Consider the following 22,960-nt stretch of genomic DNA (forward strand, 5'->3'; position numbering starts at 1 on the left):
ATGGAGGTCCCTCAGAAAACTAAAACCAGAATTATCATATGATCCACCAATCCCACTCCTGAGCATGTATCTAGACAAAACTATAATTTAGAAATATACATGCACGCCTGTCTTCATAGCAGAACTCTTCACAACAGCCAAGAGATGGAAACAGCCTAAATGTCCACTGATAGATGACTGAATACAGAAGACGTGGCACATATAAACAACGAAACGCCACTCAGCCATAAAAAGAATGAAATAACGCCATCTGCAGCGACATGGATGCAGCTAGAGATTATCATATATGTGAAGCAAGTTAGAAGGAGAAAGACAAATACCATATGATATCACTTATATGTGGAATTTAAAATATGACACAAATGAACCTATCTACAAAACAGAAGTAGACTCACAGACAGAGAACACACTTGCGGTTGCCACGGGGGAGAGGGTGTACAGAAAGGACAGATTGGGAGTTTGAGATTAGCAGATGCAAAGTATTTTACATAGAAAGGATAAACCACAAGGTTCTACCGTATAGCACAGGGAACTCTATTCAGTACTCTGAGACAAACCATGATGGTTAAGAATATAGAAAAGAATGTGTGTGTGTGTGTGTGTGTATACTGAATCACTTTGCTGTATAGCAGAAATTAACACAACATTGTAAATTAACTATATATGCATGCATGCTAATTGTGTCCACCTCTTTCAGACCCTATGAACTATAGCCCTCCAGGCTCCTCTCTTATTCCCTTCTCCAGGGGATCTTCCTGACCCAGGAATCGAACCTGGGTATCCTGAATTGTAGGCAGATTCTTTACCATCTGAGCCACCAGGAAAACCTGGTAAGTTAACTATACTTCAATTTTAAAAAAAAAAGAAGCTCCAGAAAAAAAAAAAACCTGCCAAGAAAGAAAGCCCCTTGCACACCAACTCATGCAAAGACACATGAACAAGTGTGCCCATGAGAAGAGTCTGAAGGCCCCCAAGCTGCCTCCAGGGAATCACGTGGTGATTGGGTTTTATTCAGCCTCAGCAAACAACCACAGGGGGCCCTGACCAACACTGTGCGCCCGAAAGTCTTACAGGACTGCAACTCTGAAGCCAGTTCAGGTTCAGCTGCGACCACCTGCCACAGAAACAGCTAGAGCTCAATTCTTCTCTCCACTAGGTCCAACAAAGGAGTGGTTTATTAAACAGCATCAGTGGGCCTAAAATTTTGCCTGAAGAAAGGAAACCCTAGTTAAGATGCTATTCAGCCCACCATTTAGATGTCCTCTCCAACCTCCACCCCATTGCCTGAAACTCTGAGCCCCTGACACAGAGGGACAGGCAAAATCACCTCTGCATCACGACTCAGGATCCCTGAATCCTTGATGCCTGAGAAGGGTTTGCTGAGGTGAGGCGAGGCCTGTGCAGGGAGCCCAGAACCTTCCTTTTGCCCTTTTATAGAAGTAAGAGGGACCAGTGCCCAGCACAGTCAAAATTTTGGAAGTAAACTTGCCTCCCTAATTCCTGGGCTGTCTTTTCATAAAAAGTAGGGGAGGAGGACACGAGCAGCCAACAGAGCCAAGCAGGATCTAGGCGGCACTCTAGTCCTTTTTTAAAAAATATTTATTTATTTGGTTGTGTCAGGTCTTAGATGCAGTATGCAGGATCTAGTTCCCTGGTCAGTGATCGAACCATACCAGGCCCCTTACATTGGAAGTTGGGAGTCTTAGCCACTGGATCACCAAGGAAGTCCCTCTTTGACCTGGTGGACTAACCAGGTTAGTCCTTTTGAATGCACAGAAGGTTTAACTGTGTCCCTCATAAAGCTATGTTTAAGTTATAACCTCCAGTACTTCGGATATGAACGTAATAAGAGTCTTTACAGATGTCAAGTTAAGATGAGGTTCTACTGCATTAGGGTTGGACCTAAATCCAATGACAGGCTTGTTATATGATTGCTGCAAAACAAAGGAGAGGGAGATTTAGATACAGAGTCACAGACGGGACACAGGGAAGAAATCCATGTGACAACAAAGATAGAGATTGGAGTGATGCAGTTTACAAAGAAACACCAAGGATTATCAGAGACCACCAGAAACTAGGAGGAGGCAAGGAAGAATTCTCCCCTAACCTCCAGACTGACTGTGACCTTGCTGACACCTTGATTCAGATTTCTGGCCAAAACTGTGAGAGAATAATTTCTATTGTTTTAAGCCACCCAGTTTGTGATACTTTGTTAAGGCAGCCCTAGGAGGCTAATACACAAGTCCACAGTTGTGTGATGCTGTGCGTCAAGGGGGCAACCCTCAATGTCTCCCCCTTCTTATCACAGCCCCTCTTAGAACATTCTGTGGCTTCCCAGCTGCAGATTGAAGGCCACATTCCTTACATGACCTCCAAGGCCCTGTGAGGCAAACTCTAGACTTCGCCTATCCAATATTCATTACCCCTCATCTTTATTAATAGCACATTGATTTTGTAGCAAGCAGCAGTATAGTCAACTAAAAAACTTCATTCCCTGGATGACTTAAGGCTTATCATGTGGTGCAGAGTGGCTTATGAGATATACTGAAGGTTCTAGTAGAGCTTTTACAAGAGGTCAAATTTGACTGCTCATCCCTCTTGCCTTTGCCCTTCTCTTTATTCCTGCCTGGAATGCAGATGTGATGACTGGAGCTTCAACAGTCATCTTGTGAGCATTAAAACAAGTGAAAGTGTTAGTCACTCAGGCATGTCTGACTCTTTGCAACCTCATGAACTGTGGCCTGCCAGGCTCCTCTGTCCATGGGGTTCCCCAGGCAAGAATACTGGAGTGGGTAGCCATTCCCTTCTCCAGGAGATCTTCCCAATCCAGGGATCAAACCCTGGTCTCCTGCATTGGAGGCAGATTCTTTACCATCTGAGTCACCAGGGAAGCAATAAAAGCTGCATCTTAAAGATGGTGGAGTGGACAGTTAGACAGAACCTGGGTCCCTGGAGGAATGCTTGTTAAGTCCTCCCTTTCAGCATTCTGTTATATGCAAACAGGAATTCTTCCTGATACTCGGTAGTCTGGCCCCTCCCCCGTCCACCTCCCTCCCCAGGTTTCCCCTCCCCACCCCCACCCCCACTCTCCTTGCCCCAGCCCTGCTGGGCTTCTTTCAATTCCTGAAATCACCAAGTGCTTGTCTGACTCAGGACCTTGGTACTTCCTATGCCTCAAAACCTCTTTTTCATTCAGTTCAGAAGCTGCCTCCTCATGGTCCTTCAGTTCGGTGGTCACTTCCTGTGCTCTTTCATCAGGAGTGGCTTCCTGATGTCCCTGTTACACTGTCATCGCACCTCGGTCTTCTGCCTCTCCACGTGTTGCACACTTGCAATGACTGATTTGACTTTTAGACTTATTATCTCCATACCTGCCTTTCCTAGAAGACCATAATTTCCCCACAAATAAGGTCAGCCTTTACCTATGGTGGGTTATTTTTAGGCTGTGCTGTACAGCATGTGGGATCTTAGTTCCCAAACCAGAGATCCAATCCGTGCCCCCTGCATTGGGAGTGTGAACCACTAGACCACCAGGGAAGTCCCATCTCTGGGGTTTAAGCAGAGTGTGCGTTTGATTGGAGGATATGTTGATAAATGAATGACCAACCATTCATAGTTTCAAAGCATAGTTTGTCAAAAGCCTGCTCTTCCTTTGTTTTATTGCTATCGCCATGCATTCTAGTGAGCAGGATGGGATGTTATTACCAAACAAAGCGAGACAGCAGCTCATGAGGAACAGGTTTAAAACAGCTGCTTGGAGGCCTGTAAAAGGGTCTGGTTTCCATCACCTAATTCCCGGAACTCAACTGGTGACCGTGTTCACCAAACCTCCAAGCACTAGAAATGAGAGCCCTGCACAGAAGCCACGCTCTGCTGTTGTGAAGCCCAAACAGACGCTGACACATCTCTTGCTGTGTCACCTAAGAGGCAAAGGGTGGGGTGACTGGGGATGTGTCTCGCCAGCCTGTTACTCTGAGTCCTCTGCCCATGAAGGATAGCAGCCCACCACTCTAGCCAGTGCTGCTCCGCTGAGGAGGCTGTGTGCTACTGGGGGAATCCTGGGACAGGATCATCTCATTCTTGGAGTTCCCAAGGAGCCTTCCAGTGGCACATCTTAACTGACAGCAAGGAGATCGAACCAGTCCTAAAGGAAATCAACCCTGACTATTCCCTGGAAGGACTGATGCTGAAGCTGAAGCTCCAATAAGGACAGCATCCTCCCCCGTCACTGATGGCAGGTGACTCAAGCGCCTGCCACTGACAGCAGGTGACAGACTCAAGAGCCACTTGTGAAGGAAGCAAGTCTCTGGACAGCATTCCCACAGGCAGGACATCAGGCACATGGGAAGGTGCCTCCAGCTCCCCATCTTCTCCTCCCCAAACGCTTGTACCATCACCTGAGGAGGCCCTTCCAGTCAAAAGACCTGAATTGGTACAGTTGCAGCTTGAAGCACGTCCCTTGGGCTGTATTCCTGTCTGGAGTGGGGCAGGGTAGGAGGAATTTGAGATGTAGGCAAGGGGAGAGGATGAGAAAAACAGTTCTCTGTCAAAGGAGGAAAGAGGGAGGAAGGGAGGGAGGGAAGGAAGGAAGGACATCTCCTAATTCCTCAAGCTCTTCTCCAAGGAAGTGACGCTAACGAGGGAGATGCTTTCAGGCCATGCAAGGAAACCCTGATTGTACCCGCTCAGACTCGAAGCAGGTGCCGGTAGTCCAGTGGTTAAGACTGCATTTCCAACACAGGCAGCATGGGTTCGATTCCTGGGCAGGGAGGTTCTCCATGCTGCCACCTGACCAAAAACCACAATAAACCCAGAGGAAGTGTACTCAGTCACGTGACTGAGAGCAGGGCAGCAAGTGAGGAGCACAGGGCCTCTGGTGTAATCAGGGCCTTGTCGTAAGCGTGACTGCTGTTCCACAGAAAGGAGAAGGAAGCCAGCCCTCACATGTGGCTTCAATAAATATATGCTGGATAAGTGAAAAAGAGACCAAGTTGAGAAGGGTCTCGAAAGACAGAGAAAGTAGTCCTGGTTTCTGATGGCTTTCTAGGTCCGAGGTCAGGCTGGAAGGTCAGGCTTCATCTCTAGCCCGTGGATCCCATGGCATGTCTCTGAACTCTCTCTACAAACCTTTCCCAAGACAGCTTGAATGGCTTCTTTGGAACCAAAAGAGCTCTAAAGAGAACAGCTGTGCTCTAGGGGTGATCAGAAGGATTTTGAGGGATACCCCAGATAGTCCTTCACCAGCATAGACAGCAAGAATCTGCATGGAGAGAGAGAAATGAGAAACTAAATTTCTGGGAGAATTTTTCCTTGGCCGCCATGTTTTTTCTTCTACAAAGTCAATCGCCACTGGCTTCTGGGCTTGGTGGTGGTTTGGAATTCACCAGCCATGGGGGTGCTTCCTGTCTGCCACTGCAGGTCCCTTATCATGCTGCCACCGGCATGCAGTTTTGATGGTGCAAGTTCACTCATGGTAGACACTGAAAACTGTCTCCCAGTAATCATCCTCCTCTCCTTCCTTCAGTAGCAGAATCACCCAGTTTTTGTTGGACACATGGACATCCACCTAGACCACATTTCCCTGCCCTCCTTACAGTTACATGTAGCTATATGACTATGTCTGACCAATGGAAGATGAAAAGAATGATTGCCCTCAAAAGGAATTAAGGGGCTCTCACCTTTCTTAGTTTCCATTGGCTGGGATGCAGATGTGATGGCAGGAGCTGAAACTGCCATTTTGGACCATAACATGAGAGATAAATGTTGTAGAGGGAAGCTGGGTCTCTAACACCATGGAGACACTACAACTCCTGCTTACTTATGCTCACACTATTACATGTAAGAGAGGAATAAACCTCTTTCATGTCTAAGTACCTTGTCAGTTGGTTATTTTTACAACAGCTGAATCTGTATCCTAATTAATGCAAGCTTATAAATGGCCTCCTCAGGCCACTCAATCCGAAGCCTTCTTCACTGTTTTCCACATAGATATGTCTCCCGAAAGGGCTTCCCAGGTGGCTCAGTGGTAAAGAACCTGCCTGCCAATGCAGGAGCTGCAGATTTGATCCCTGGGTCAGGAAGATCCCCTGGAGGAGGAAATGGAAACCCAATCCAGTACTTTTCCTGGGATAATCCTGTGGACAGAGGAGCCTGGCGGGCTACAGTCCATGGGGTCACAAAGAGTCCGGGCACAACAAAGGAAAAGGATTTAGAGGCCTGCCTGCCAGTGAACTCACCTGAGGAGTTCACACACTTCACAGATGACACTGCATTTGACATACTCTCTGTGGGGCAGAGCTGTTACCTCAGAGGGTAGCCTCCCAGGCACTGCGGCTAGAGGCTTGAAGCTGTGATGGGGGTGACCTGACACTACAGAAGGTCAGAGAGCGCAGCACAAGCCAGACCACTTGGCAAGTCCGCCAAAGGGAACCATGTTTCCTTGAAATGCCTGCAAGAAGCCCCAGTGGGTAAACCACATTCATTTGGGGAAGGAGCATGATGTGGCTTTCAAACCTTTTTGGCCACGAAACCTTTTCTTCCAATTAACTTTCCATGGAGGCACAATACATAAATTACATCAAAGTAAAGCACTCTGCAGGGAGAAAAGAGAAGGCCTGGAACCCAGCCTGCTGTACTATTTCCTTCTCTACCACCCTCCATCCACGGTGGCCCCTGGAGTACCTCTGGGAACCCTTAGGGCTCTGTGGACTGCAACTTGAAAACCACTGCTCTAGGATCAAGGGCAGGGGCTGTGGAGTTAGCAGACCCAAGTTCAACAACTAGCCCCACTATATAACAGTTGGTGCCACACATTCCTCTCCCCCCTGAGCATCAGTTCCCTCATCAGTAACCTTTCTCACAGAGCTCTTGCAAGGATTAGACAAAACATAAGCACATAAAGCTCTTGGCCCAGCATCCACAGTAGGGGTTTGAAAAGTGGGAGCTATTATGATGCATCTGTTGAACCTTTCCAGGAAAGGTCTTGATTGTGGAGGCTGCCTCCTCAAAACCATCCCCAGCTCCATCTTCAGTGCCTGCTGTTACAGTGTCTCTTCTGCCTCAATTATTCATGCCGGGAGCCTGCCAGGCACTTCATTTCTGACAGCGGGGCGGCATTTACCTTGGCTGAGCTCAAGCCGTTTCTGGACGGGAACTCTGGCTAAGCTGTCACCATTAGCCCATCACCTGCCAGCCAACTGGCAGGTGGAAATGCCGGGGTAGGCAACCAAGTGCACCCTGCAGGGCCTGTTGAAGAAGCCAGGCTGGCCGTGCTGGTTAGAATGGTGGGCCAGGCAGCTGGGTCCAACCCAGGACGTGCTGAGGGGATTACTGGGTATCCCATTGCCTGCCTCCACTGTTCTAGGAGGCCTTACAAGGCCAATGAAAATGTTAACTAGATCCCTGCTACTCAAAGTGTGGCCCAGGGACCAGCAGCATCAGATTCACCTGAGAGCTCACTAGAAATGCAGAATCCAGGTGTGTGTGTGCTAAATCACCTCACTTGTGTCTGATTCTATGACGCTATGGACTGTAGCCCACCAGGCTCCTCTGTCCACAGGATTCTCCAGGTAAGAATGGGAGTGGGTTGCCATTTCCTACTCCAGGAAATCTTCTCAACCCAGGGATCGAACCCACATCTCTTATGGCTCCTGCATTGGCAGGCGAGTTCTTTACCAGTAGTGCCAGCTGCAGAACCCAGACGCAACCCCAAAACTGCTGGATCAAAATCCACATTTCAACAAGCTTCCCAGGGCATTATTTGGCACAATAAAGTTTGAAAAGCTCTGGTCAAGAAGTGTCCTCTGTATGGACCAACATGTCACTCGTTTTTGTCTCTGAGGTCTCCGAGGACAGAAAGACCTGAGTTCTCATCCTGGCTCTGCCACTCACTAGTCGTACAACCTTCTCCCAGCACTTGAGGTCTCTGTTCCCAGATAGTATTAGAAACACTTGCTTCCTGGAGTGTTGTTCAATCGCTCAGTTGTGCTCAACTCTTTGTGATCCCATTGACTGCAGTATGCCAGGCTTCCCTGTCCTTTGCCAACTCCCAGAGCTTGTTCAAACTCATGTCCATTGAGTCGGTGATGCCATCCAACCATCTCGTCCTCTGTCGTCCCCTTCTCCTCCTGCCTTCAATCTCTCCCAGCATCAGGGTCTTTTCCAGTGAGTAGGCTTTTTGCATCAGGTAGCCAAAGTATTGGAGCTTCAGCTTCAGTATCAGTCCTTCCAATGAGTACTCAGGACTGATTTCCTTTAGGATTGACTGGTTTCAACTCCTTGCTGCCCAAGGGACTCCCAAGAGTCTTCTCTAGCACCACAGTTTGAAGGCAACAATTCTTCGGCGCTCAGCCTTTTTTATTGTCCAGCTCTCACATCCATACATGACTACTGGGAAAACCATAACTTTGACTATACTGACCTTTGTCATTGAGTGGATGAAATGTAAGGCCGGGGAATGAGGCCAGCTCTCAGGGAGGGCTCCTTTAGTTCCCCTCACCTCATGCACCTATATAATAACCTCGATCTGCCCTCTTGAGGCACTCAAGCCTCAGACTGAAATAAACCACACGGAACACTGTCATCACAGAATTGCAGAAAGCAGGTCCCCTGGGCTAGCCTGGGAAGGGAGGGACCCAGGCTGGACAAAGGGGCCTTGATATGGTGCTGAAGACCTGGGGTAAAGCGTTGTCAGGGTGCGTGAGGCTGACCTGAGAAGGTGCTGAGAGAGGGGTTGGACCAGGCTTGGAATGAGGGTGTGAACTGCTTCTAAACAAAGCATTTTTTAATACCCCCTGACACTTCATGGAAATGGAAGAATCATCTTATCCTGACACTGATTCAAAATGTGGGCTTTTGGAGGAGTATCTATCAGTCAACCAGAGATTTTGACCGCATCAATATATTTCATGTAACCACAGAGAGTTAGAACAACAAGGAACAAAAAAAAACAAAAACAGGCCTCCTCCACCCATCACCTGGTCCCATTCTGGCATATTTCCTTCTAGTCTTTTTCATCTGGATGTAATTTCACGTGGCTATAATCCTGCTGACTATCCAGTTGTGTGGACGGCTTCTGTCATGTTTCATGATATCTGAAGCAGTTTCTGATGCTGAACATGGTCTTTTAACAATCATTTGTAAATGAGTCATGACCATCTACTCAGAAGAAAATCCATAATTTTCTTAACTACCTCCTTATTCGGGAGCACTTAGATAGTTTCCAGTTTGTATGCTCTATTTTTCTATTTTAAATACTATGGTGATGAATTTGTTGATACACTTTTCATATCTGGAATTATCATCCCTGCTTCAAAGCCTCTGATACAAGGCAGTGCTTCTCAAGTTTTAATATGCAGAATCACCTGGGAGTCAGATTCTGTTTCTGCAGGTCTGAGGGGCCTGAGCAACTGCATTCCTAACAAGCTCCCACTATATAATGAGGAATTGTGATAATATGAAGAGTAGCCCCTAAAGCTTCAAGGCCAGGAAATCCTCCTTTGTGGCTGGGGTCCCATTTTTGTACTTCCAGCTAAGATTTGGGAGGAAATCACTACTCATTTTTCCTAGACCTTTCTGATTAAATTTTCAATCAATTAGCTCAACTGATTTTTATGAAAACTCTATGAGACATTTGGGTGAGGAAACCGAGGTTTAGAGTGGCAATGCAGTAAAGATACACACTATTTACCGTATTGGGACCAGATTAAGATGACCCACTGTCCCAGTGTGCCTGAGACCGAGGGGTTTCCCAGGATGCTGGACATTCAGTGCCAAAAACAGGACCATCTTGGGAAAACACAGATGGCTGGTCACTTACCAAAGCCTAATTCAGAGTCAGCTAATGTATGTCATTCCCAACCCCAGGCCCCTTTCTGTAGGTTAGTGTATGACACCTTTGCCATTAGGCAATAAATAGCATCCTCATGTGACAATGAAGAAATGGGCTCAGAGAGGTTAAGAAACCTGCCTAAGACAAAAAGACAAATCACCCAATTTTATAAATGGGCAAAAGAAAAATAAATGGGCAAAGGACATAAGTAGACATTTCTCCAAAGAAAATATACAAATGGCCAACAAGCACAAGAAAAGAAGTTCAGTATCATTAGTCATTAGGGAAACACAAAGCAAAACCATAGTGAGATACCAGATCACACCCACTAGGATGCTATAATTTAAAAAAGAGAGAGAGAGAAAGAACAAATGTTGGCAAGGATGTGGAGAAATGGGAACCCTCATACATTGCTGGTGGGAATGTAACATGGTTCAGTCACTGTGGAAAACAGTCCAGCAGTTCCTCAAAGAGTTTAGCATAGTGTTACACCATGACTCAGCAATTTCACTTCTAGGTGTACACCCCAAAGAGCTGAAAATATGTACTACAACAAGTACACGTATACATGTTCACAGCAGCACTGTTCACAATAGCCAAAAGGAGGAAACCTAAATGTCTATCAGCAAAGGAACAGATGAACAAAACCATGGTATATCCATATAATGGAAGACACTATTCAGCCATAAAATGGCTAGCCTTGAAAACATGCCAGGTGAAAGAAACCAGACATGAAAGATCATATATGGTATTTCATTTATATATGAACTATCCAGAACAGGTAAATTCATAGAAATAGAACACAGATTGGGGGTTACTTGGGACTGGAGCCCGGGGATGTGGAGCAACAGCCTAAATCCGGGGTTTCCTTTCGGGGGATGAAAATGTTTTGGGACTAGATAGAGGTGATGGTTGCACAACACTGTGGGCGTGTTAAACGCACTTCACTTTAAAATGGTTAATTTTTTCATGTGAATCTCACCTCAACAAAAAAGAAAACCAACCAACCGACCGACCAACTAGCCGGCTGAAGGAAAGGGTCAACGAGAGGGACCTGCGCGGGAGGCGGACCGCCTTAGGCTGAGCAGCCAGCAGAGGGCGCTGTGGCACCCTTACCGAGCCCGCAGGGGAGACATCCCCGACCGAGAATCCATCAAGTGCCTGGCATTTTGCTCTTGAGTCTCAACTTTGTAAGATCAGTACCTACCCGCTCCATTTGAGAAATCTGAAGCTGGTAGGGGTTTGAAACTCCAAGTTCACTAACTGAAGGTTTTTAAGTGCCCGGCCCAAGGTCTGCCGCTGGTGCATGCCAGATGGTGGTGGTACTCTTTCCAGTGCTGAAGACTGAATGTCCGGACTCCACCTCTCACCTCTCACCTCTCAAGACACTTCTCCTTTTCACAAAATCTCTTATTTTCTCTCTCTTCGCAGTTCAGCTCACAACTTTCCTTCCACCCACCTCAGCCTCTACCCTCAGGAATCTTGCCCTAGCAGCCTCCTCACCTCATCCCTGCCCCTGAGTGCAGGCCCTGGCATGCCTGGGTTCTTCCCTGAGCCATTGCTTGCGGCTCTTCTTGTGTCCCTGCTACGAGTCTGTCTGTCCTGTCTCCCCTAGGCCCTTGGGTCTGGGGAGCGGGCCTTCTAGAGGTTTCGTTTTGGGAACTGCCTCCTTTGGGCGGGTGTAGAAACCAGGCAGATGTTGCACCCACTTGTCCCTCTAGCTGCCCAGCTGTCTTGCATGCTGTGGTCCCTGCCCAGCTACAGAGTTCCTCAGCATTCCTAGGCTTGCCAGGGTGGTCGGATGAGCTGGGAAGTTTTGCTTGGGTCAGAGAGAGAGGAGAGGAATTGAGGGAAGGGAGGCCAGGGAAAATACTGGGGTGAGAGGTGGGGAGTCAGAACTTTCTGTTATGGAGTAAAACTGTTCTATTATGGGGGAACTCCAAAATCTGAATGCTCTTAAACTTGGTTCCTCCCAAACTGTGAACCAGACATGAACCACAGAACCAAGAAAACCCTTCATTTGGATTTGGAAATCCCCAGGTTTGAAGACATTCCCCTTCAGCCTCTTGGAGGATAAACTGTGGCTCTTCCAAGATTTCTGACTTAGCACTACAGCCCTCCCCAATTCCTCCCTCCCCAATAAAATTTCCAGTGTCCCCAGGGCCTCACGATTGGTCTTGGTGGAAAATCTCTGGAAAGCTTGAGTCCAGATAAGAATCTTGTTTCCACGGGGATATAGGATGGTAGATGGTGGCAGAGTGGGCATGGGAATAAAATCCCAGGAGATGGCTCTGAGTCCACCCTGGGAACACAGGCCAGACACCTCAAAGCTTCCAAAGCAAGAGGTCCGAGTTAAAGGAGCATTGTGGCGAGGTGGCCAGGCAGGAGGTGCTGGGCAGAAGGGACTAGGAAGAAGGGGTTGGGCCAAAAGAGTGAGAAGGGAAGATGGGGGACCAGGGCTGGGCAGAGAAGACCTGGAATGGGGGCTGGGCAGACACTGAGGTGAGGGAGCTGGGCCAGCAGGGAAGCCGGGGCCAGGAGGGTGGACTGAGGAGTCATGAAGGAAAATGAGGCTCCTGGGTGGGGTTGAGAGGTCGGGGCAAAAGGGATGGTAGCCCAGTTGCCAGGCCCTCAGCCTCTTGAGCAGAAGGAACCAGAGTCTGGTTCCTTTTGGCACAGAATAGACTGTGATATGGATAAAAGGTAGAAATGTTGTCCTGTGGAAATTGAAGAAAACTTCCTGAAGCAGACCAAATCAAACTTGCTGAGATGTCGCTTTTCTGCCACTTCTCTCTTGCTCAGCCCTCTGCTGCCAAGATGGAGTTTCCTTTGGACAAGGAGAACCCAGCTCTCAGAGACGCTGACTGGAGACAGGCGTCTCTGGGCCCCTTCCTGGGACACCTGCAGGGGCCAAGAGGGCCCGCTGTCCAGGGTAGGGTGAGTACACAGCCCGGGGGGTGTGGAGGTCTGGCTGTGCTGAAGAGAGGCAGTCATTACCATTCTCCGCTGAGCGCTTCTCAAGGCAAGGCCAAATGGGTTCAAGGCCAGGTAGGAATGGAACACAGAACCCTCTGAGGATTCAGGCACAAGGCCCCCACTCCGGGTCGCAGTGTGTGTGCATGTGTTCCAGCACGTATAGGGTGTATAAGCACTGATGTTGTCTTATGTGTGTGGGAACCCAGGAGTTAGTAGAGTTGGGTCCTTTGAGGCCACTAAGTCCAATGACTCACCCTGGGCAAAACCTCTTCTCTTCACCAACCCTGTCTTTCAAGGGCTCTGGAGATGAGAAATCCCTGCCTCCTCTGTTCCTTCAAAGGAGGAATGCCCACCATGGGCCAGGCACTGGCGACAGAGTGATAAGACAATCTCAAATTTCACGTGCCTCGGTTTCAGGGGAAGAGAGGCAATAAAAACAAATAGATAATTCCATGCAGGAAGGGATATGAGCTATGGAGAAAAATAATGCATTCCCTCTGCCCCAGTCCCAACCCTGCAGCTATTAGAAAACAGCCACATCGAGAAGTTTCTCTATTGTGGGCTAAATACCCCAGGCTCCTTCAACCATTTAGACTACTCTGGTTTCTACATAGCCATCTGAAAGGGGACACAAGCCCCTCAGCCATGGTCAAGGCAAGAAACACCCTCCCTCCCCACCACAGGATTCCCAGAGCCCCAACCCTTGTCGCCGGGGTTTCTGTGGGTTTCCATGAACACAGCTGGCTCCCACCTCCATCCTTGGCAGCCACTCCACACTCCTGACTCATCCCAGCCCACAAGCAGTGAGGAGCTCCAACTCTTCCTCATGAACCGCTGCTAAGCCACATCTCTCCCACCTGATTTGAAGCTGAAGTGCCAGGATTTATATTTGTCCCGGAAGTTTCATCTGGCCTGAGGCCACCTATCATCCAGCCTACAGAGGAGGGCTTCTGGTTCCTAATCTGACATCTGAACTCTCTTCCGGCTATGGGAGAAGTCTGATCTAGAGGTTTGATTTTCCAATCTTCTGGGCAGAGCTAGGGACACCTCCACTGCAGTCAGAGGGGCCTCCTGCCAGGGTGGGGCTGTGCTCCTTCATGTGGACTCTTTTTTTTTCTTTTGGCTGCACCAAATGACATGGGGGATCTTAGTTCCCCAACCAGGAATAGAACCCCTGCCCCCCTGCAGTAGAAGCATGGAGTCTTAACCACCGGACCACCAGAGAAGTCCTCCTTCGTGTGGACTCTTGAGGGGGCCAGGGTGGTGGAAGTCTTGTGATCAAGTATAGCCACATGGCACCTGAGAAAGCCTCCCCTTCCGGTGATCAACCTGGTAATGGATTTTAAAATTGGCGTGAAAAAAAAAATAATAAAATAAAATAAAATTGGCGTGGAATGTTATAGCTCAGAAGTTCCCACACGTAGAGAACCATCAAAGAAACAAATGCCCAGCTCCAGTGTTTCTTAACCAGTCAGTTCAGGGTGGAGCCCGAGTATTTGTTTTGTTTTTTTAGGCTCTGGGGTTATTGAATCCATACTGGCTCTTAATGATCCCCACTGCCCTTTCTGAACGCCCACAGACAATTGCTTCCAGAAGGCCATGTCTCTGTGGCTCTCTTCTGCAAGGGCCTCTCTGCCCAGACTGGGCCATGATCCTCTGACCCTGGGGTCTGGCCCAGAGCAAATACCAGTTCTTTAACTGATGGCCCAACAAAGCTGGGGGTTGGGGGAGGGGTGAGCCTCCAGGCGTTCCCTTCCTTGGGGTGCCTCCCCTGCCCTGGCCCCCCGTTTCATCACCCCACCATGGCTCCTTGGTTCTGCAAGAAGACAGGGCAGGATGGGAAGTGAATGGGACTGCCTTCTCTAAGGCTCCACCTCAGGGTTGGTATTAGGGTGAGGCGAGGGAGGCCCTGACTTCCGGTCCAACCCTTAAAATGGCACCAGCGAAAAGAACTTATTTACAAAACAGAAACAGACTTGCAGATTTTAAAATGAATTTATGGGGACCAAAGGGGAAACATGGTGGGAAGGGAAAAATTAGGAGCTTGGGATTAACATGCACACAAACTACTATATATAAAATAGGTAATCAACAAGGACCTACTGTATAGCACAGGGAACTCTACTCAATATTCTGTAATAACCTATATGGGAAAAGGATCTGAAAAAGAAGGAAAATATGTACATATAACTGAATCACTATGCTGTATATATACCTAGAGCTGGGCTTCCCTGGTGGTTCAAATAGTAAAGAATCTGCCTGCAATGCAGGAGACCTGGGTTCAATCCCTGGGTTGGGAAGATATCCTGGAGGAGGGAATGGCAACCCACTTCAGTAGTCTTGCCTAGAGATTTCCATGGACAGAGGAGTCCAGTGGGCTACCATGGGTCACAAAGAGTTGGACACGACTGAGCAACTAACACACACACATACCTGAAACTAACACAACATTGTAAATCAACAAGACTCCAATAAAAATATTTTAAAATAATAAAGTGGCATCAACAAACTCAGCCATCAAGAGAATATTTTAATGCCATATATTTTTAAAATCAAATTAATTAGTTCAATTGATGCCAAAAAGTCCATGCTGAACAAAAGATTAGCATTTTAAATAAAGACAGGATCAGTAATGGTGCCAAGACACATCAGATGCTGAGGTAAAGGGAAAAATAAGTCACAGAAACAATGCAGAAACCGAGTTCAGAGCATGTGTGACCCTGCTTCCTCCCTACCAGGCTGCAGGGCAGCTGGGTCCCTCTCCCTGGCACACTGGTGCGACCCCGTTCAGCAGCCCCTATGGCAGAGTGGCACAATTCTTCCTCCTCTGGGGAACCTCTCTTCCTGCCAGCTCAGGCTCACCTGGACAGTCTTAGCTGCTCCCTGCTGCAGCTTCTCCTAACACCTCTTCCTTCACCCTGCCCACTCCTGGCCCCTCCGTGTATACTATTCCTACATTAAACTCTTTAAAAAACAGAAAGAAAGAAATGATGCAGGAAAAAATATTAAAATTCTAAAAATATCCTTAGAAAAGCTATTACATCCATGATACAAGAACCATAGGAGACTATTTTTTTAAGAAAAAAATAAATAGCTCATGGAAATGAAAAATACAATAGTAGGGAAAAAAATTGGTAAAAAAAAAAATTAAGAAAATAAGGTCAAGGAGACTTCCCTGATGGTCCAGTGGCTACTGTGCTCCCAGTGCAGAGGGCAAGGGTTTGATCCCTGGTCAGGGAACTGGATCCCACATGCCGCAACTAAGAGTTTGCATGCTGCGACTAAAGAGCAAAGATCCCATAGGCTGCAACTAAGACCCAGCAAAGCCAAATAAATAAATACTAAAAAAAAAAAAAGGTTGATAAAATCTCCCAGAAAGTGGATCAACAACAACACTTACAAGCCAACTAACAGACAGACAACAAAAAATACAAAGGGATGGACAACAGAAGACAGAAGAAAGTTTGGGGATCAGTTCCCTAGATGGCCATCTAATCAAGGGGTCTGGAAGAAAGAACTGAGTATGCAGTAGAGAGAAGATAGTCAAAGCAACAAAACAAGAAGATTTTCCAGAACTGGCGAATATAAGCGCCTGGGTTGAAATAGCCCATCAACTGTCCAGTGCAGTAAGAGAGAAAGTCAGGACAGGCACTTTTTAGGAGGCTGGGGTTAACTTAAGGTAACACCCTGAAGGCTTCCGGGAAAGCAGTTATCTACAATGAGCATAAGCACGACATCAGGCCTCTCAACGGTGACATCAGAAGCCAGACGACCATGTGAGATGCCTGCAAACTCGTGAAGGAAGATTATTTTTAATTTAGAATTCTATATTCAGCCAAACCATCAATCAAGTGTGAGGACAGAATAAAGGCATTTTCAGACGTGCAAGTTCTCCAAAGAATTTCTCTTCTTCTATAACCTTTCTCAGGAAGCTAAACAAATGAGGGAGCAAAGCAGGAAAGAAAAGACACAGGATCAAGAGGACAGGGCACCCAGAGAGGAGAGAGACTAGGGAGTTCCAGGATGGCTGCGGGCAGGCAGGCGAGCACCAGGCCAGGTTGGAGCAGCGTGACAATAGGAGAGAGATTCCAAAAAATAAAAATAAGACAGGTTTCACCATGCCAAAAATTATATTTGAGGCCAGTCAGTGTTTAAGAATACATAGCCATGGACTTTCCTGGTGGTCCAGTGGTTAAGACTCAGTGCTTCCAGTACAGGGAGATGTGGATTTGATTCCTAATCAGAGAACTAAGAGCCCACATGCTGTGCAGTGAAGTCAAAAGATTAAAAAAAAAATTTAAAAAAAAGAACATATACTGTTGGTAAATACAAAAATCTAAGCAACTAGGTGGGGGTGGGAGGTAGGAAAAGAAAAAATGATGCAAGAAAGGAAACAATGATAGTGCCCTGATTGGCTTAGTAGTGAATAATATTTACCTGATAAAGATAAAAAGCAGAGTCTATAGATTTAACAATATTGAGAGCATTAAAGCATGTTTGGGGAAGTATACAGAAGGTGAATCTTCATCTATAAAACGGGCAATCAACACATAATGTCAAAACAGATTTATCAAGAGGCAGCTGCATAAGTAAATTACTTAGAAACACGGAGGTAACAGCCAGGTGAAAAGCTCAAAGTGGCATATTCTGAGCGAGGGGTGGGCAGGTCCAGAGTGGAGGGGCAGACTGCTGTGTTTTCTTTTCTGACTTCAGCACTATTTGACCTTTTTGATTGTGTGCACGTCTTAGATTTAAAAAACGAGTTATTGGAACATAAAGAAATGCCCATCCTCTTGCTTCTCCTTCTGTAGTTTTTCTGCCTCCTGTGAATCCACCCTCTTCACTCGCAGCCGTGGCCGCCTCCGCTCATGACCATGGGCGTGCTCATCCAGTCTCTCTCACACATTCAACACAGACACAGCAGCCCACGGTGACAGACACATAGGCAAACGTACATAATACACAGTAACCCTCAGACACACATGTGATTACAGATTCCCCCAGACACAGAAGCCTCCATCAGCTCTTCTCCGGCCGGCCAGGAAGCCAGCCAGCACTGCACAGTCTCCACATCTCCCCTGCTTCACCAGCCCAGGGCTGCCCTAGGCAGAGGAGGTTTTCTTTAGCCTCACCACCCTAATTGTCTTCTCTGCTCAGAGTGCCCTGCCCTGGGGCTGAGCAGTCACACCATTAAGCCTTTGGGGCTACGTGGTCTGTAGATGGTACAGAAATGAGGTAGGCAAAGGGCAAGAGCTGGCAGTCAAGGTGACGAGTAATAGCCACCTTCATTCTGCTTCTAGTGGAGGCCCTAAAACGTGGAAGAGTCCAGTGTCTTGAACCCTGTGGATATGCTGTGCATCCTTGAGCAAGTCACTGCACCTCTCTGAGTCCACAAGGAGGTAGGCAGCCTATGAAGCTCTGAGATGCTAAAATTTTCTGACCCAGGCTAAGCCGGGCTTCCATCTCCTCTCCCCAGGGAGCCCTCTCTCCATGCAGACCTCCAGGATCGACCCCAAAGGATACACTTGTGGGTCTGACAAGTTTACAAGGGGCACCTGGGGCCCCCCCCCACCACCACGTCCCTCCCGCTCTGTGTCCCTCCAGCACTCACCACTACCCTGGTCCCGTTATCCGGCAGTTTGTCAATGGCCAGGGTGCCCCCACCCAGGTCCTGGCTCAGCTGAGTCCTGTCCAGCTCCGACACCTGGCCAGGGCTCTCTCGGGCTCTCCGATTCCAGCCCCATGCAGTCCCCTGGGTGGCCCCTCCAGAGCCTCGGCCTGCATCCTGACCTGGGAGAAAGGGAAGAAAGCTGAGTCCTGGCAGTCAGAGTGAAGGCCGGGATGGGGACCGGCCCGCTTATTCTGAGAAGCCCTGACCCTCCTGATATCATCATTGACTCTGGGGACACTGACACCAGAGTAGGAGCCACCCAGCATGCACCAAACTCCACCCCACAAACTTTGCACACGGAACACTTGAGCCCTCACTCCAGCCCTCCACTGAAAATCGGATGCTCTCCATTTCTCGAACAGGAATCAGCAGCTCACAGAGGTTAAAGAAGGTCATAGAGCAGATCAGGGATGGAGATAAGTTTCAAACCCAGGCTGATCTGCCCCCAAAGGGTTGATTATTCTCAACCTCACTAGAATCATCTGGGGAGCTTTAAAAATTCCTGGTGTCTGGGTTCTCCACCCCAGAGATTCTGATGTAGTTAGCCTGTGGTGTGACCTGTGCATGAGGACTCTTAAATGATTCCCAGGGGAGTTTTTGAGAAGCCCTGGACCTAACAAGGCAGACAAGGGTGAGAACAACTGCCCTAGTACTTTCCAAACCAATTCCCTATCTCTCTGCCAGAAATGGCACGTAATCTCATCTTCCAAGGGACTCCAGGGACCAGAAGCCAGAGAACAGAGTTATTTTAGTTCAGGGCTTCTCATCCTTGGTACCACTGACATTTTGGACTGGATAATTGCTTGTTGTGGGGGACGGTCCCATGCACTGCAGGATTACAGGATTTTTTAGCAGCATTCCTGGCCTCTACCCACTTGATGCCACTAGCCCCTCCTCCCAGGTTGTGACAAATGAAGATGTCTCTATAGTGGGGAGCACTGTTTAGTCTTCTCACTACCTTGGGCAAGTCACTTTCCCCATGAAACTAGCAGCTTTACAAATTCATTGAGGATAACAAAGGGGTTTCATCTCAAAAGCCACCTCCAATGGATTAGTGAGAATCAGGAATGCTCTAACTGGGAAGAATTCTGAGGTTCCATCCATTTCTATTTAGCAGGAAAGATAGTCATGATCAATTGGCAATGTCTGCGGCGGGCCCAGGATTGAAGAGTGGCTGCACCCAGGCCATCTAGCAGCCATTCCTCGACCCAATATTCTCTCCAGTTCCCTCTTGGTCATTAAATGTATTCCAAATGACACAGAAACCATGCTTTTCCAGTTCAGAAAAAAACTTACGCATGCCCACAAAGATGTGTCTTAACCTGTTTCTCCAATTGCCACACCTACTATGGATGTGTATATGCACCAGGTGGGAGGAGCTGACATTCCCTGTGACCTCCATCAGTTTCAGGCCTGTGCTGGGTCAGATGCCCTGCCCAACCTGGTTCCCAGAGCTCCTGGAGGTAGCCTCCTCTCCTGCAGCACCCGCCAGTGGTCCAACTATGTGCCCGTCTCCCTAGTAGACTTGGGTTCCCCCAGGACTCTGCCCCATACCATAAATGTGCATCCTGGTACCTAGCAAACAGTGGGTGCTCAATCACTGCACAACTGAGGACACGATACTGTTGGTAACTTGGGAGCCAGCAAGGACAGAGGTTGAGAAAAGGCTTGGCCAGGACCAGGTCTGGGGCTAGGGCCAGGACTCTTTGCTGTGGGGCTCTGGTTTGTCATTAGACATTTTATCCAATTAAGTCATTCTTGGCTGCTGGCGCCTGCTGGATCCTTGCCGGCCCCCTCTCACTCCCCTGCCCCTAATTGCAACCAGATGCTCTGGAGAAGATGGGGAAAGGGTGGTCTCCAGACCCCTGCCCCAAGATGCCCACTGGCTGAGACAGACCTGAACCCAGTACTGGGGAGGCAGCCTGCCTGTGGCTCAGACCCCAAGGCAGGGCTGTCTTGCCTCTCTCGGGTGGGGCCCACAGCTGCCTCTGGAGTCAGAATTATTTGTGCTGGGCTGGCCTGCCCAGCTCCCTGGGTCCTCCTGCAAGCAGCCCTTGGGCCTGGGCAGGAACCAGAACAGGAAAGGAGCTTGTGCAGAACAAGCAGAGGAGCTCAGCTAGCCCAGAAAGGGATGCTAGGGATCTGCAGGCATCACAGTCCTGCATCCGAGACAGGAGGTGCCTGGATGGTGCGGCCCGAGGCCTGGTGAGAGGGCCCCACCAGAAGTGCGGCCAGGGAGGGCACACCTGACACCCACAGGCTGTGTGACCTTGAGACCCATCAGTCTACTTCTCTAAGTAGAAGTAGAAAATGGGAATGACAATTGTGCCTATGGCACAGGCCGCCATGAGCATACAGTAAGAAGCAAAAATAAGATTTTATAAGTAGGAAGACTCAGGGCCAGGACCAAAGACCAAGTATCCAGGAAGGAGAAGGGCCAAGGGACAGAGAAGGAGATCACCGAGGAACCTGCCCCACCCTGACCTAACCCTGAATCTTTCCCTCCCAGCCCCCACCACAACTGTCTCCCTGACACCCTGCCCCCTCCCAGTTGACTAGGATGGGACATCACTCCCTCAGCTTGCAGAAGGAGCCAGCACAGCTGGCTTTGCACGTGTGTATGTAAGGGCCTATGTGCATACACACACACTTGCCTGAAGGCCTGGGCTCCAACCCCCAGCTACTGCCTGCTCTGCCCTCTTCCCAGCACCCATCCCCTGCCTCTGCATGTGAGGGGACCCGCCTGTGAGTGATGGTGAGAAGCTTCCAGAGCACAGCTAGTCATGTGTTCATCCATTCCACCACCCATGACCCCAAGTGGCGAACAAGTCTAATGTTCGCACTGTGAGAGATAATAACAATAATAGCTCACTTCTAGAGAATGCTTACCTTGTCCTGGCACTATTCCAAGGGTTTTAAACCCACTAACTCATTTAATCCCCACAGTCGCCTAATGAGAGGGGTGCTGCTGTAGACCCATTTTACAAACTGTGAAACCAAGGTCACGTGACCAGTCCACACTAGGGTTTGCACTCAGGCACAGCAAGTGCAGGTTTGCTCACACCACAGTACACCAGGTGACCGACACGCCAGGCTGTTCTCTAAGGTGCAGGGCAGGCCCAGGGCAGGAAGCACAGGTGCCGTTGGGCCTGAACCTGGGAGGTTCCCCAGCAGACTGTACCCCTTGGAATGCAGAGGGGCAACCCAGTGGCCATGCCCCAACCCTCTTCTGGTGCCACTGCCCTGCTCCAGGGCAAGAAGCAATGGGCTGACTTCAGGAGACCTGGTCACACCATCCCAGCACCTGAGCCAAGCCACCTTCATCCCACCTATCACCCAAGCTTGCCATTCCAGCCCCATGGCCACCATTTGGTTGTGGCCACCATCACCTCTTCCCTGGTGATGACTTCAGCCTCTACTGTTCATGTCCTTGGGCCAGTCTCCCACATGCCTGCCAGTGCATCCTATCCAGAGGAAAAACTCCATTCCATCCTTCCCGTGCTCCTCTCTTGCCACAACCCTTCGGCTGACACCCCAGCTCTCCCACTCAGCACTGGAGCCCCTTCGTGATCAGATCCCTGCTGGCTTCTTCAGTCCCCTGTCTTCCTAGAGTCCTTTCCAAGACTCAGCCCCACTCTCTCTGGCCGTGGGACTTCACACAGGCAGTTTTCTCAGCCTAGATCATTCTGCTCCATAAATAAATGGCGCCGACAAGCTCTTGCTCATCCTTCAAGTCTCACGAGATGTCACTTCTTCCCAGCACCTTCTCTGCCTCACCCCACATGCTATGTGCATAGTCCCAGCCCTGATCCTGACAAATCACTGCTACCTGGGCAACCACAAGCTCTCGGTGCCTGACACAGAGCAGATGCTGGTCAAGCACACACAGGTGACAGATAGAAGGAAGTAAGGAGGGAGGCATGTTTAAATTCTCAGAACTCCTGAGACCCACAGGGCTTAGAAGGCCCTTCCCTTGGGGCACAGCCTCACCAGAAACCCTCCATGTTATCACAGCAATAAAAACACAAGTTTGGAATCAAATAAGCTTGAGATTGAACCTTGTATCTATTGCTTACTGACTATGACATTGGACAAATCGCACAATCTCTAAGTTTCCTCCTCTAGAAAACGGAAATGATAAAACCTACACTTGGCAAGTCATTGTGAGTCTTTAACAAAATACTGTACACAAAGCACCCAGCAGCGTCCTCCTGCCTTTCCTGGGTTTCATATGAGGACCAGTTTTCCAGGGTCTAGCCTTCCCCAGACTGAATTGAAATCCTGCCTCTCAGTTACAAAGCCGCCAATCACACTCTCTTCCCTGCTGCAGGCAGGCAGAGATTCACTGAGGACCCTGATCTGGGGAGAGAGAGGGAAGCATGAGGAAGGGGCAGGGACGGATGGCCAGTGGCTCAGAAGAAAAGAGGGGAGGAGAGGAGAAAAGAATTTTCCTCTCTGAGTTTCTCTCAAAGGGACAGAATGGG

General features: G+C 48.7%; 1 protein-coding gene across 2 annotated transcripts in view; it reads right to left on the reverse strand.

The window, feature by feature from the left end:
• Positions 1 to 22,960, reverse strand: part of PLXDC1 (plexin domain containing 1) — a 63,480-nt gene that overhangs the window by 36,956 nt on the left and 3,564 nt on the right. For both annotated transcript variants that reach the window (XM_055407735.2, XM_055407734.2), the window contains exon 2: positions 18,417 to 18,595. In XM_055407735.2, coding sequence (XP_055263710.2) covers positions 18,417 to 18,595 — 179 coding nt within the window. The remainder of the gene's footprint in view (positions 1 to 18,416; positions 18,596 to 22,960) is intronic.

Source organism: Moschus berezovskii, chromosome 20 (genome assembly GCF_049115385.1).
Source record: "Moschus berezovskii isolate FMDL1 chromosome 20, NW_MosBer_1.0, whole genome shotgun sequence".
NCBI classification, from domain to species: Eukaryota; Metazoa; Chordata; class Mammalia; order Artiodactyla; family Moschidae; genus Moschus; species Moschus berezovskii.